Source organism: Perognathus longimembris, chromosome 15 (assembly GCF_023159225.1).
Source record: "Perognathus longimembris pacificus isolate PPM17 chromosome 15, ASM2315922v1, whole genome shotgun sequence".
Lineage (NCBI taxonomy): Eukaryota > Metazoa > Chordata > Mammalia > Rodentia > Heteromyidae > Perognathus > Perognathus longimembris.
The window spans coordinates 28,594,351-28,610,515 of NC_063175.1; the positions used below are offsets into that span (position 1 = coordinate 28,594,351).

The following is a 16,165-nucleotide window of genomic DNA, read 5'->3' on the forward strand; positions in this document are numbered from 1 at the left end:
TGTTTTATTGCCTTGTTGATTTATCTCTTGATACAGTTGTTACAATTACATTTTACCAGTCTACTCTTGACCTTCCATTGAAAATGGTGTGTTTCTTTATAAATTTTTTCAGTTATGATGGTGTTAATATTCTTGCTTATAAAAATTTTGCCTTATTCAAAATAGATTTTTGTTTGTGGTGATTGGTAGCATGACAATTGGCTTGATCATGAAGCCAACAAAACAGCCATTCATTCCCTGCTTTACTAAAGAGGAAATTTTGTCATAAATCAAATGAATGCCTACACACAGGTCTGATTCTGGATCTTGTATTCCATTCCACCACCTGAACTCTTTACCAATCCCTGCACTAATGAAAGTCATCTTACATATTAGACTGTATTATAATTTTTGAATCATGATACTGTAATGTCTCAAGCCAAGGTCTTTCACAGTATTCTCTTTTGTGCCCCTTTGATTTTGCCTGTAGAGTTTTGCATCAGCTTTTTAGTTAACACATATTCACATATACACAAAGAGAATTTTCTAACAATTCATTTGGAATTGCTTGAACATCTTTATAACTGCTAATAATTCGGTCTTTGACCAAGAGATGACATCTGCTTTCATTCCTGTCTTCTTTAATTTGCTTAAGAAATCATACACAATTTTTTAAATGTGTGTGTACATTTGCCAGTACATGAGTTTGAACTCAGGTCTTGACACTCTCCTTTATCTTTTTGGCTCAAGGCTCTACCAATTGAGTTAAAGCTCCACCTGCAGCTTTTTGTTGGTTAATCAGTGATAACACACTCACAGACTTTCCTGCCTGGGCTGGTTTTGAGCCTCAGTTCTCAGGTCTTAGTCTCTTGAGTAGCTAGGATTACAGTAATAAACCACTGGTGTCTGGTTAGTATTCAGTCTTTTGTGTAGTTATTATGTATCTCCTTGATAGAACTTCTTTTGGATTTGGTATTAACTGTATTGGAAGAGACACCTTCAAAAATTTTATCTCATTGCTGTTGGCATCTGTGATGTTTCAATTTCCTAGCTATCTCTAAATTGGTTAATGCTACAGTCTTTAGTTTTATAATTGCTTTTACATTTAGATATTTTGTTACAGAGATATTTATGTCCGTGACTAATCGCTTTAAATTATCTTGGATAATTTTATCTGATGATATTTTTATGAAATTATAAAATAATTTTATATTGAGAGTATAGTTATAACTATAATAAAATTTTAATTCAACTAGAATTTTATCTAGAAACTTTTTAATTGAATTTAGAACTTTTTGTCATTATAGGGCCACACACACAGGTACACAACTGTATTTATACACACGCATATAGGATCAAACACAAATGCCCCCCCCCCACAGAGGCACACAAATCAAATCATGCACTTTATTTAAGCTATAGTCCTACTGCAACTCTAAGTCATTAGCTTACCTGTGCCCTGACATTTTAAGCTTATTTTAGCCTATACTATTTGTGATTAGAACCCTTGTACTCAGATATATTTGAGCATCTTCTAAGCCAGAAAGCCATTTAGACTCTTGGCAATTGAATTCATCATTTCTTCCTTTGAAATGTGCCAGGAATATTTATACAAAAAGATACTTCAAGACAATGTCTATAAATATTCAGCATCGGTAGTAATGAAAGAGTTAGGAGTTGAAAACACTATTAGGAATATATTTTTTATTCATGGTGCTGGGAGAGGTTAAGTACAGGAGGACTCAATATTATTCCTGGCACAGGAGGAGAGGCTGTGTACTGCGCAGTTTAAAATATGATGCAGTCTTTCTATAAAGTAGTTTAACAAAATTATTAAATGTTTTGAAATTATTTATAAGCATTTTTTAAATTTGAAAGAGCAACTATACTCTAAAAGATTTCCAAATCAAACTTTGATTGTCATACATCTGCAATTTGTAAAAGTAGCAGTCCAAATCAAAGAATCTATTACATAAATCATAGAGCGGCATGTAATATAGCTATTAACATGATGCATTTAAAATACATATGATAATGTTAGAAAACTGTTGTTATTTTATGTTGAGAATAAAAACAAGACCCCAGTTCCTGTATGAGGGGGAAAATCAGAGTACTATATTTATAGGAATATTTCTAAGGATTAAAATCATTTTAGGGTTTCAATCTCTTTTTGTCTTTTTTTTTTTTCTTTATGTGGTGTTGAGGAATGGAACCCAGGGCTTCATGTATATGAGGCAAGCACTTTACCTCTAGGCCATAGTCCTCAATCTCTTTTTGTACTCTGTGTTTACCTAATTTTCTACAACACTATGTCCTGTCCACAGTGTTGAGTAGCTCTTAGAAGGCACTATTTTCCCCTTTAGTGAAATGGAGTTTACCATGGTTTAGGAAACTTTTAAGGAGGCTCTGAAGAACATACAAACATACAATACATTACCTTGACTTTCATATGAATCAAAAAAGAATTTGCAAATGGTTTTCAGAGGGGGATGAGACACAGTAGAAAGAGCTAAGGGAGAAAGACTCCAAAAGCTTGAGACAGAAAAACAAGATGAAGAAAGAGATAGCTAGCACTGCTAAAATTTTCACTAGTGGAGGAAGATGATAAAATACCTATTTATACAGTTTTAAAAGATTAAAAAGTGAGGTTTAGTTGTCTACCTGAAACAAAAAAGTATGAAATGGCAGCAAATTTTAAAGGAAAACAATAGTGGGAAAGGATCCATTGCATTGTCTATAAGTAACATGTTCATTTAGTCATTCATTTGTTTATTGTTTGTTTTTATTTATTTTGGTGTTGGAGATTAGTACACGTGAAGTGACATCTTGGGGTGCTTCTCAAACACCAATGTGCATACTCTATAAATTCTTCCTTGTAACTGGGGTCATGTTCCCAATCTGTGTCATAGTTTGTCATAGTGTTTCCCGCTATTTACTACATACACCTCTTCTCAAGTGAATGGCCTCTCCCCCCACTGACATGAGCATTGGTTAGGTGATGTGTTTTCTTCAGTGCAGTGAAAGCTCGGGAAACATCGCTGACTTCCCATTGCAAACTGTAGGAGCTACTGGATGATGTCACCAGGGTATGTTTCCTGTATTTACCAAACCAAGAAGTAGCCCATACCCTTTCGCTGGATCTCAGAAGAGATGACATGAAACACAGACAGAGCAGACACAGCTACACTGCAATATAAGGAAGACATAAACCTTTTCACTTGTAAGCCATTGTGATTTGGAGGTACTTGTCCCTTCAGGAGAAACTGATAAACGCTAACATTCACTCATTCATTTATTCATTCACCTCCTCCAGGAGCTCCTCCTATAGCTTACTCTTCAGGTGTCTGTTTTACTTCTGGTCCTCTCCTCAATAAAATATATAATAAAAAGTAATAGTAGCAATGATAATTTTAGATTATCCTTTAAAAAAATCTCTTTTAGCTAGGTGCCAGTGGTTTATTTTTATAATCCTAGTTACTCAGGAGGCTGAGATCTGAGGATCAAAGTTCAAATCCAGTTTGGGCAGGAGAGCCCATGAGACACTTTCAATTAACCAACAAAACTCTGAAAGTGGAACTATGGCTCAAAAGATAGAGCACTAGCCTTGAGTGAAGAAACTAAGGGACGTAGTACCCCTAGCCTGAAGTTCAAGTTCTCATATCACTCTAGAAAAAATAGGTTTATTTTGCTTTCTTTAAAATTACACATTTAATATAGATGAGTTTAATTAGCAGTTCCATTCTATTATTTGCATAGATGAATGGGTTACCATATTTTTTCAAATTTACCTACCATCATAAAGTATTTTGATTCCTTCTTTTTCTTCTTTCCTCCTCCTTCCCTTCAGTACTTAAAAATTGAAGGCATAGTATATGTACCAGTATTTATGTCAGCCCAGAGTGCAAACTGACAAAGAAAAAATGGCCCTAGCCTATGTCTACCCTAATGATCTTCCTTTCAGTGATAGACATGGATTTATCATGTATCCACACAATATAATTTTGCATACAGCACAAGAGAAATGGAAAATCATATATGAATATAGTAGAGAATGAATTTCACTGAACTCATTCCTACACTATGTTCTTCAAAGAGAAGAACTATGTAGAAAATACAGCAGAAATATTTTACGAGGAATAGCCACTATAAAACGCCATGTGATTTGGAAAAAGGCAATAAATTGGGGAAATAGAAGGAAAAACTATTTTAATTATTTCCTACACATAAAATGTTCAAGGGATATTATGAAATATTAAGCAAGGAATTTCCTGCTTTACCCAGGCTAAAATTAATGCAGGTATGGAAGGAAAATATTATACTTACATTAAAAACCTAAAACAAAAAGAATAAAGAACTGCCACAATGTGGATGGTGGAATAGAAAGAGGAAGCACAAAAACTGTATTTAGACCAGTTTCAGAAGTTACTATAAGTTTGAGGAGGATGTGAAAGATTGCTAGTGGAATAGCAAAATCGACAGATTACCAAGGTGTTTAGTATGTGGAATTATCTTATATGAAATTCTGAGCATGAGAATTGAAAAAGAAGTTAGATGAACTCAGAATTTTGAACCAAGAAAATGAGTTTAGTAGTTATATGTAAGAATTAAGGGTTGGCTGAAGGAGCCCAATGAACTTGATTAGGCAATACTTGAAGTATATTTACATTGAGTAGTGCTTGTTCAAAGGAGGTGAGATGTGTATGTAGTAGGCTTCTTATAAACATCTGCTTACTACTCTTGACTTATTGGGATGGGCAGTATTTAAAGAGTAATATCTAGAACACGTACAGAATTTACATGGGTGATACACACAGATATCAGCAAGTTACTCCAGGGACATAGATTGGAAAGGTTTATTACATTTCACATAGTGAGTATACTGAATAAAAGCAAAAAGAATATGTGCAGACTTACCTTTCCGTGATTTTCTCAGCCATGCTGTCCATGTCAGTCACAAATTTTTTATTTTCTTCCACTATTCTATCATATGCTTTTGACATTTCTGTATAGTCTCTCATGATATTAGAAAGCTCAATATCCCATGTTCTTTTCTTGAGCAAAAGAATGAAAGAATTATGTCTTTAGCAGTCAAAAAGGAAAATGCAATAATAAACTGACTTTTTAATAATATGTGATAATAGTATAACATTCAAGATGTATGGAAAGGTAAACTTACTGTGGCATAATAATTGTTGAGTGCTTCTAAATAGTTCTTTTCAATTTTTTTGTGCTTCCGGGAAATTTGTTCAAATACTCTCTTCAAATCATCTAGCTAAAAAATAGTACAGGAAATAAGTGAATTGTGGAGATTTTCTTCTTTTAGCTTCTAAAATTATAAGTGTTGCTTAAAATAGTACAAAATGTCCCCCCTCCCTCAGTCTACTTCCATTCTGAAAAGTGATAAAAGATTCTGGTGAAATAAAATAAACCAAATATAAATCAAGACATACTCAAATGATAGTCATAACAAAATAAAATAAATTTTAACTATGTAAAATTGAAACACAAAAAGTTTTCAATTCTGTCTTCTTACCTTAACAAATTAAAAAGGAAAATAACATGAATCAAAATTGTTGGCATAGTTAAATGATTGAGGCCATTATCCACATGTTTTTAAACTACTTTAAGGGTAAACGACTCAACTATAAGGAACTATACCTAGCTCAATAAATTTTGAAATAATGAATCATATCTATTAGGCTTAAAAATTTTAAAAAAATATGACCATTTATCACAATTATGTGCCTTTTTTGTGAAAGATTACCTAATAACAATTTAGTCAGAAACCAATATACTTATAAATAATACCTCTTAAACTTCATTTTGTTCTGATATTAGGACCTGAACTTAGGGCAATGTGCTGTCTGTACTGTCAATCGACTTTCTTGCTCATGGTAGCTGGTGCTCTAGCACCTGAAAAATGTCTCTAGTCCTGCTTTTTGTTGGTTCATTGGAAAGATAGAGCCTCTTGGACTATTCTATCCAGGCTGGCTTTAAACCACAATCTCAGATCTCAGCCTCCTGAATATTTAGGATTCCAGATGTGAGCCACCAGTACCGAGTGTTTAACTTTAAATGATATGATTAAATATCTAGAGAAACAAAAGATTACAAAACTATAATAAATTACTAAAACTATAATAAATAATAAATTACTAAAACTATAATAAATTATTTTAGTAAAAAGGCTGGTTTAAGAGTAAGGATAATAATAGATATTACTATCTTCTTTGAAACGTAGTAACAATAGAAGTTTAGTTATTATAAAATATTCCAAATAAGCTTAACAAAAAGGAATAACCTATACAAAATAAACACAAACAATTATCAAAGGGCTACATCAAGATCCACATGAACAGAGTGGTATGTAATAGAAATTTTTAATAATTAAGATAATCAGTTCTCCCAAAATTAATATAAAAATATGATGAAATGAAGTATCCCATTATGAATTATTGTACAAAACAAACTTAATGGAAGTTAAAAGAATATGAAAATATATCTGAGATATCTACAAATAAAGTTAATGTTGAAAATTTGCCACCAGATTCTAACCATCCTAAAGCACTACTATATTAGAGTGAGGTATTTTTGTAATTGTAGTTAGTATCACAGTGGAAAACTAGAGGATGAAACAGATCTTTAGTAATGTATTTAAGTATTTTATTTAATTCCATATGAGAAAGTACATTCCTAGAATCTAGTCATTGAGAGAACACCAGTGAAAATAGTAGAATAAAAGCCTCTGCAAACCCACTCTTCAAATAAGAGAAAATAAGCAAAAATAAGCTGAGTCAAAATTCAAACGAATACAAAAGCAATACTTGCAAAACCATTTGGTGTAAACCAACTGAACAACTCATGGGGGAGAGGAAAATGGGGACGGGGGGAAGGGAGAATGAGGGAGGAGGTAACAAACAGTACAAGAAATGTACCCAACGCCTAATGTATGAAACTGTAACCTCTCTGTACATCACTTTGACAATAAATAAGAAAAAAAAAGACAAAAAAAGAGAGAAGTGATAGTTTTCATAGTCCAGGATATTGGATTGTCATTGTTATATATCATTATTACCTTTGTTTCTATGAGAAAAATTACTCTGGCTATCCAGGCAACTTTCCTGTTTGATGAATCATTATGAATACATTTTTGTTTTTGTTTTGTGCCAGTTCTGGGGTCTGCAGAGTACCTGTCAGTTCTAGGCACTATTCCTGAGCATCTCTGCTCAGGGTTAGTGTTCTCTTGTTTGAATCACAAACCCATTTCTGGCTCCTTTGGTGGTTAATTAGAGACAAGAGTGTCACAGGCTTTGCTGCCTGAGCTGGCTTCAAATCACAATCCTCAGATATCAGCCTCCAGAGTGTTTAGAATTATAGACATGAGCCATCAGTGGTGAGCTGTAAACACCAGCTTCTATGCAAAAGAAACCCAGTTATATATAGAGGAAAAGATTTTTAAAACATCTATTTCTGTATATCTATTTCTTTGCTCAATGAAATATAAATGGCAACTATATCTCAATGTTTAATGTTTCTACTAATTAATTATAAATTACAAATTACAGATTAATATTTGTATCACAGAAAAAAATTAATTTCAGATAAAAAGTTTTCTAAAACAATTTGTGATCAAGGAAGGAATAATATCTTGTAAAAAAATCCTATGTCTATACATTAAAACAATGATCTGGGGCTGGGAATATGGCCTAGTGACAAGAGTGCTTGCCTCATATACATGAAGCCCTGGGTTCGATTCCCGAGCACCACATATATAGAAAACGGCCAGAAGTGGCGCTGTGGCTCAAGTGGCCAGAGTGCTAGCCTTGAGCAAAAAGAAGCCAGGGACAGTACTCAGGCCCTGAGTCTAAGGCCCAGGACTGGCAAAAAAAAAAAAGAAAGAAAAAAAGAAAAAGAACAAGAAAAATGATTTGGACATTTTTTAAAGTGCAGAATCAATTTTAAGATGCTTTCTTATTTGCCAAAGCCATTTTTTATATAAAAAGAGAAAGATATCCAGGTACCAGTGGCTCACACCTGTAATCCTACCTGCTCAGGAGGCTGAGAGAGATCTGAAGATTGTGATTCGAAGCCAGCCATGGCAGAACAATCCCCATGATATTCTAATCTACAGTTACCATTCAAAAACTGGAAGTGGCATTGTGGCTCAAATGGTAAAGCACAAAAGAGGCTCATGGACAGCTCCCAAGCCCTGAATTCAAGCCCCACAACCAACAAAAAATAATAAAAGAGAAATACATAGTTTCATAAATCCCTGGAGAGTACAAATTAAGAAAAAATATATCTTACTGAGGTTAAAAACTCTAAATTGGAAGCAACATATGCTTTGAAATTAATTAAGTTATACATTCAATCAAATAGCATAAATCTTATTTTTCTCTTGTATCAGACGTTTGAATTGTGTACAAAAATTAATCGATGATACTAATGCACATGATAGCTTTTAATTGAGTCCTTAAGATGCACTCTTTGAAAATGTAGCTTAATAGGTTTTTATAATGAACAAGTTACAGAGAAATTAATACATCTAAATGCAATCATCTTTTTATCTTCTCTAGAAAGTACAATAATCCCTAAACAATTTATATAACCTACAAATATTAGCAATGTAATAAATGCAGGCACAATTCCTTAGCAGACATTTGGCTATGACATACATAAAAATATGGGAAACGAGACTTGCCATTTAGAGAATATAATTTTTTTAAGATGACAAGTTTAGTAAATATTTTTTCTTTGAAAATACTTTGCTTAATGGTGATATTTTTTCTAGATATTTTATGGGAAAATTTCAGCATGATTCATAAATTGATACAACTATTTGATAACCCTCATAAAATTTCACTCGTGCTTATAATAGTCTCTGACAAGGAACTAGATGTTTTGGAAAACAATATGTATCTTTTTACATCATCAAAGATTAGGGATATCAGCACTTTCGTCACTCCACTTCTGGCTCAGCAGGTACAGGTTTCACCATTACCTGCTCCTATTTATTCTTCTTTTCTTTCTTCTCTGTCTCCTTTCCTCTCTCCTTTCCTTCTTTTCTTTCTTCCTTATCTCCCTCTCTCCTTTCTTTTTTCTATTTGTGAATTACTTTTCTTATTCAACAAGCATTAGTTGAGTCCTTAATAAACAAATCTTGGGGAGATTTCAGAAATTTAAAAGTGATAGTATATTCTGTGCCATTAAAACTAGTAGTCTTGAAAAAAGTATACAGAAATTATAATAGAATGTGATAAAAAGGTCTTTTGTGTTTTGTAGGTACAAATGGACAGGGAACTGGGTATCTATTTGAGGGGGGGGGGTCTTCTCTCTTTTGATACTGTGAATTGTACCCAGGACATTTCACTTGCTAGGCAAGCGCTTTGCCATTGAACTACATCTCAGCCCTGGGTATTTTTTTTCTCTGTTATTGTGCTTTTGCTATATTCTCTCCTTCAGAGCAGTGAATCAGATATGGCAGAAGCAAACTTCATCTTCAGGAGAGATCAGTGGTACTGGAAGATGAAAGCCGTTCCAGGCATGAGAAGGTAAAAGTCAGCAAATCATTACTAACTTCAGAGCAGAGGGATGCAGGAGCCAAGAAACACCAAGGGCCTTGTAAAGAGATTTCAGATGGATTACCACTAAGGCAGCAAGGAACTCAGTCACAAGACCACAGGGACTGAGTAAGGTCAAACCTGAATGATAGAACTCAGAATGTCATTGTTGCTAGGCAAATCTGAAATCAGGTTCATCCCTGAGTCCTCTGAAAGAAACACAATAATATTGGCACCGTGGTTTCAGTGTAGTCAGTTGAGCTAGGCTAAGTGCAGGCTTCAGAGGGTCGAATATTGAGGTTGAGATTCTAAATGGCTATTGTGTTAAGCTGCTATATCAATTGTAATTTGCTATGCAACAGTAGAAACAAGTAGAGGAAGAAAATTGGCTGTTTTAGTTAATTGTTAGAAGAGAAAATTTAGTCCTTAATAGCTCAATGGTAACTTCAGCATTTAAAAAATATGAAAAACTCACCATTTTCTTTAAGTCAGATGAAATAACAGTGGTTGACTTTGATTCCTTCATTATCTCATCCACTTTTTCTTCACTTTTCTTTATTTCTACATGAACATCATGTATTGATGTAGAATAGTGGGTGAATATATTCTTCAGTTTACTCATCTCTTTCCTGGGAGAAAAACAGTTGATTTCATCCACATTGAAAAAGAAGTTAAATTGGCTCCTGACTTAAAATTAATATTATCCCAGATATTGTTTTCTACTCAAATACCTCCCGAACCTCAAAAAAAGTCCACTTAGATACAGAATAAATAAGGAGAAAACAATCACAAGTCGAATTTATGATTCAAAAGCAAAAGAACTGAGAGAAAATTTAAAGTGGTTTAGAAAGCAAATTACCTTTGTACTTTATTTTTCAAAACGTATTATGAGCACCTTTGATTTAGAAGTTGTCAAATATAGTAATGGAAAGGCAGAGAGAGACACACACACAGAAAGACTGAGACAGCAAGACAGAGGAAGAGAGAGAGAGAGTTTAATGCATGTAAAAAGTCATGGTGAGAAAAGGAAAAGAAATAATTATTTTGCACTTTTTTGCTTTGGTTAGACAGAAGATTGAACCAAAGGCTTACACTTGTGAGGCAAGTGCTCTACCAACTAAGCCAAGATTCCAGACTTTTTAGCCGTTAGTTATTTTTCAAAAAGATTATCAGGCTTTTTGCCTTGGCAAACATCAGATTGTAATCCTCCTATTTCTACCTCTTCATTGTTGGGATAGCAGGGATTATCAGCATGAAACATGGACCCATCATTGCTTTTTCATTTTTTCAAGTTCTTTTTGGTAGTTTATTGGAGATAAGAATCTCACAGAATTTCTTGTCCTGGCTGACTTCAAACCACAATCTTCAGATCTCAGTCTCCTGAGTAGCTGGAATAACAAGCATGAGCCACTGGCACCTAGCTTGGTTGGTTGTTTTTAAACTACCCTTGCCTGGGCTGGCCTTAAGCTTGAGATCCTTCTGCATCAGCTCTTGCACGGCTGAAATTACAGGCATGGGTCATTGATGCCAGGCTTTAAAATGATCATTTTCATAAGATTTCAGAAAATTATATAGATAATTCCAAATTATTTTTAGATATTATAAATAAGAGACAAGGAAATTCGTTTCAAGCTCACATGTAAGATCAAAGATTAACTTTAGAAAATATTTTACTTATTTTGAAATATATGTCTTTTGACTAACATATATTGATTCTATAAAATAATGAATTTCATTATAACATACACACATATATAGTATATTTTGATCATATTTTTACATGCCCATTTTTCTCTCCTGCCAGTCTCCTGCTTCTCACTGGAAACCTTCTACTTCCCAAATAGTTCTTCCACTATTATCACATCCCTTTTTGTTGCTGATCTATCACATGTGATAGAAAATGTTTGTACATAATAAAGTCAATATGGAAGCAAAATGTGTTGGAGAATGTCACAGAAAGTATAACCTGGAAATTCACAGTAAAATCAATATCAATTGACAATAAATACATCATTTGTAAACATACAATATGCTTATTGAATTGAGTTGGGTTCTCAAGCATGAACTGATTATATGAGCAGAGCTGACCAAAACTGAGCCACAACTTCACTACAGAAATGAAAACCAAAGAAACAAATGAGCAAGGACAAGATTCTTCTCTGTCTTCCCACATTTGGCAAATATATTGCATTGGTTTTGTTCATCAATTTAGGACCAATCTTTCTGTCAATGACATCTTTGCCATTTACCTTGAAAGTAAAGCGTAGGATTGTTAGAATTTTAGAGTTGATAACTCATTCCCTAGCACCAAGCATGGAGTTTAATTTAGTTCTGTAATCATTATTTCCTTAGGAGGTTAATGTTATCAACTTCTAGTTTTTTAAGAAAACTTTTTTTACGGTTGTGAGGCTTGAACATAAGGCCTGGGCACTGTCCCTGAGCTTTTTCACTTAAGGCTTGTACTGCACCACTTTGAGCTACCACACCACTTCCAGTTTTCTGGTGGTTAATTGGAGGTAAGAATCTTGCAGACTTTCCTGTCCAGCTGGTTTTGATCTGTGATCCTCCATCTCAGCCTCTGAGTAGCTATGATTACAGGCATGAGCCAACAGCACCCAAGGTGGATTTTTTTTTCAGATTTAAAAATATATGTGTTATCATGGTTGTCCTTCACCGTTCATTTAAATTCCATCAGTTTCCTAAGTCTACTAAGCTTGAATAGAGTTAGAAGAATAAAAAAGTGAAGAATCATTCTACCTACTACTTAAAATTATTATAAAAGACAGGATGAAGAAAGTATGGCATTGCCAGTGTAAGAGATGATCAGATGGATGGAAAGGATAAAGAACCCAGAAATATATTTCTGATTTTTGACAAAGGTATTAAAGGATATTTGAGGAGTCAACTGAACACCCAAATAAATCTCACACTTTATGCATAACTAAAAATTATTAGTGAATCTCCATATCATATGTGAAACTGTAAGTTTTAGAAGGAAACAACAGAAAATCTTCATGAATGAAGTATTAACACATGTCACCAAACTCATGTTCCATGAAAGAACTGATAAATAGAATTGCAGAAAAACCAAAGACATAAGGGAATTAATTAAATGACGAGCACTTTGCAAAACAAATATATATTCAAATTAAAATCTTCATTAAAAATACTGTATCTTCAATATTGAGGATTCCCTATACTCAATAATAGGAAATTTCTAACTTCTTCAATTAGAAAATGGAAAAGACAAAGTTGTGGCTCAAGTGGTTGAGCACTAGCCTTAAGCAAAAATGCCCAAGCCCTGAGTTCAAGCCCCAGGATGAGCACATGTTTAAAAAAAGTCAATCAAACTCACCATAATTATAAAGTGGAACAATTACTACCCCCTCTATAATGTATCAGATAATTAATATCATGCACAACTCATTCATGGATTCTGGATAGACCAACTTGAATTAAAAAAGAAATTTAGCTTATAGACAAATTGTAAATTCATCTATCTTTCATAACTAATCGCGAAATACTGAATGGTAATGGTAATGAATAAGGAAAATGGCACACACAAATGTTCAACATTAGCAGTTTTATTTGTATTTATCTAGTTATGTAAGGAAAATATAAATATTGAAAAGAAACACAGTATTGTTAGTTTCAAATAAAATTAACCATCTAAACATTCTAAAAGAGAATTTGTAAACAATTTGGATCTACAAATGAGCAGAAATACTAAATTCAAATAACTATATAAAACTTGGAGTTTCTATATGCAAAAGTAATAGTTTATAAAACTCCTCTGCCCCAGATATCCACATGCTAATCCTTGAGATTTTTGTTAATTTATGTGGTTAAAAGAGTGGGGAGGGTCTTTGAGGATGCTGCAAATATGAGATGGAGAAATTATCCTGGATAATATGGTGGGATAGGAATGTCAATTAGATCAATCTAAAGTGGAAAACACAAGAAGGGTTTCCTATTGAACCGACAGAGAAGGTAAGGTGAATGAAGTTTCAAGTGATGAAGATTGAAGATTGAAGTGATGTCGCCACAAGCCGAGGAAAGTTTGCAGCCACTCTAGGAGGGAAAGAAGGGAAAGATCATTCTCTAGCAGCTCCAGAGGTGGTGGAACCAATTGGAAACCTTCATTTTAGCCCAGTCATACTGTTTACAGAGAGCTAGAAATGTGAGAAAATGTGAGAAAATAAACGTTTGTTTTCTACGTCACTAAATTTGTGTTTGTCTCAACATATGTAGGGATAATATAACTAATAATAGTAAGAAATCCAAGAAATGAACACTGCAAAGTGAATTCAAACCCCAGAAGTTATTTTTCAATGGAAATTGACAAGTTAATTCTGTAAATCGTATGAGGGAAAAATCCAAAAAAGCTACAAATATCTTAATGAAAAATAAGTTACAAGACTGGTATAGAAATATGCTAACTAAAACAAGTATTTATGTATACAGAGGCCCCCAAATAAATAGAAGAAAATGATAAATTGTTTGAATATTTTTTAGATTTGAGGAAAAGTTTCCTCTAAAATTACTTTAGAAACATTACTGACAGAAAAGAAAGACAATTTAAACATCACTACAACTAACACATTTTGTAACAAAAAAAAAAGGCATGTTGAAAAATGAAATGTAAAGCCAGGTTTCATTGGTACACAACTGTCATTACAGCCACTCAGATGGCTGAGATCAAGTAGATCATGTTCTGAAGAAAACTCAGGCAGAATGTGAGCAAATGACTAAGTTACAGGACAAGAAAATCTAACATACATAATGTGAGTACCAGAAGAACAAAAAAAATGAGATAAAAAATAATATGAAGAAATTATGACTGAAAATACCAAGGTATAATAAAAAGTTTAATGCCATAAGCCTTGAAAACTAACAAATACCCTTAGAGTTAATTCAACATACTTAATACCTGAGGCATCAAAATAAAATTAATAAAATTTGAAATAAAGAGATCATCTTAAGATAGCCAAAAATTATAAGATTAAGTATATAGATGTGAAAGTCAAAAAAATCAGGTTCTTCTCTGAAGGCTAAAATGAAAATCAGGAGAGTATAGAATATTATATTTAGTGTAATTTTTGTTCTTCCAAACAAAACTCAATTTGCTGTCAACAGAGTCTCAGTGAAACATTATCATAAGGGATTTATAATGGACAGAATGTACCAACATGCATAAAGGAAATGTCGACATGAATCAAGGAAAGTGTAATCATTGTGAATAGGCCTCTAACAAAGAAAGAAATCTTTTCAGAATATCATTATAATGTGGGTTTGATATAAACAAAATGTTCCACACAGTAAGAAATATTTAATTCAAACAGAAATGTGACAGAATAAAGAATTAAAAATTCTGAATATTTTAACATCCAGCAGGCTAATAATATCAAATGTCTTCAGAGTATAACATAATAAGTTTGTATAGAATGATTAATAAGGTTTTTTCTACAGCATACTAGGAACAAAGTTGTAATGGCTCTATTACAAGAGGGGAAATGAAATGACAATAATCAACATTAAAGAAGTCAACAGAAAAGAAAAATAAATAAAGCAAATGGGTCAAATAGAATTGTGTTACCTGATAATTTATAGCAACATATCTTAGTGTTTTTTGAATGCACTTAAATGACCCAAATTTAAAAAAAACATAGAGGATGAATAATTTTGAAATACATTGCAACTCTAAATGGAAACACTGCAAATATATAGATATATGTGGTAATTATAGAATTATAAATTTATAAAATTATAAATTATAGATAATACTTGAATATGTTTTCAATCTATATGGGATGCATCTTAGCAAGTATATGTATGTGAGCTAGATCATAGGTTTTATAAAATTTGTGGTCATTTTGCTAAAATTTATTTGATTATAGCACCATGATGAATTAATGTGCTTTTTTTCTCTACTAAATTGTTGATAAATTTAAATGAACAAATACGTTCTGGACATCCAGAACCATAAAGAAAAAGAAATACTGGAGATACAGAGTTTTGAACTCAAAACCTCATACTTGCTAGGCAGGCACTTTAATACTGAGCCACGACTCCAGTGCCCTGGCTCCCTTTTTAGTGATTATTTTTTAGACAAAATTTCAATTCAAGCATGGATGGTTGGGTTCTTAAACCAAAGTTCACCTATTTTAAGCTTCCATACTTATAGGCATGCTAAGCACACTCCACTGATTCCAGCTTCCCTCTATGGGGATGAAGTCTTACAAAATACCCTGTCAAGATTGGCCTAGAAACAAAATCTTCCCAATCCCAGACTCCCAAATAACTAGGATTTCAGGCATGAGGCACTGGTACCTGATTCAAAACCATAATGAATTTTAAATCAACAAAAGCAAATGAAAGAATATCAAGCCATATAGATACATCAGAAACAAATGTAAGGGGGAAAACCCCTCTAAATTAATGAATATATAACATATAATTAATATATACTTAATATCCCATTTTACTAAGTAAATATGCATATTAAAAATTAAATTCTATGTATTTAATAAACATTCTTTTAAATAATACTCTCTTTAAAAATACCGTGTAGTTTTTGTAGCAAAGACATATATCCCTAGACAAGTTTACAGTGTACTTGAGAATCA

At 33.0% G+C, this 16,165-nt stretch overlaps 1 protein-coding gene across 1 annotated transcript in view; it reads right to left on the bottom strand.

The window, feature by feature from the left end:
- Positions 1 to 16,165, bottom strand: part of Ccdc178 (coiled-coil domain containing 178) — a 274,152-nt gene that overhangs the window by 239,888 nt on the left and 18,099 nt on the right. Inside the window, exons 7-9 of the mRNA XM_048363265.1 lie at positions 10,015 to 10,168; positions 5,156 to 5,251; positions 4,894 to 5,030 (exon numbers count right to left, since the gene is read on the bottom strand). Of these exons, the coding sequence (XP_048219222.1) occupies positions 4,894 to 5,030; positions 5,156 to 5,251; positions 10,015 to 10,168 (387 nt within the window). The remainder of the gene's footprint in view (positions 1 to 4,893; positions 5,031 to 5,155; positions 5,252 to 10,014; positions 10,169 to 16,165) is intronic.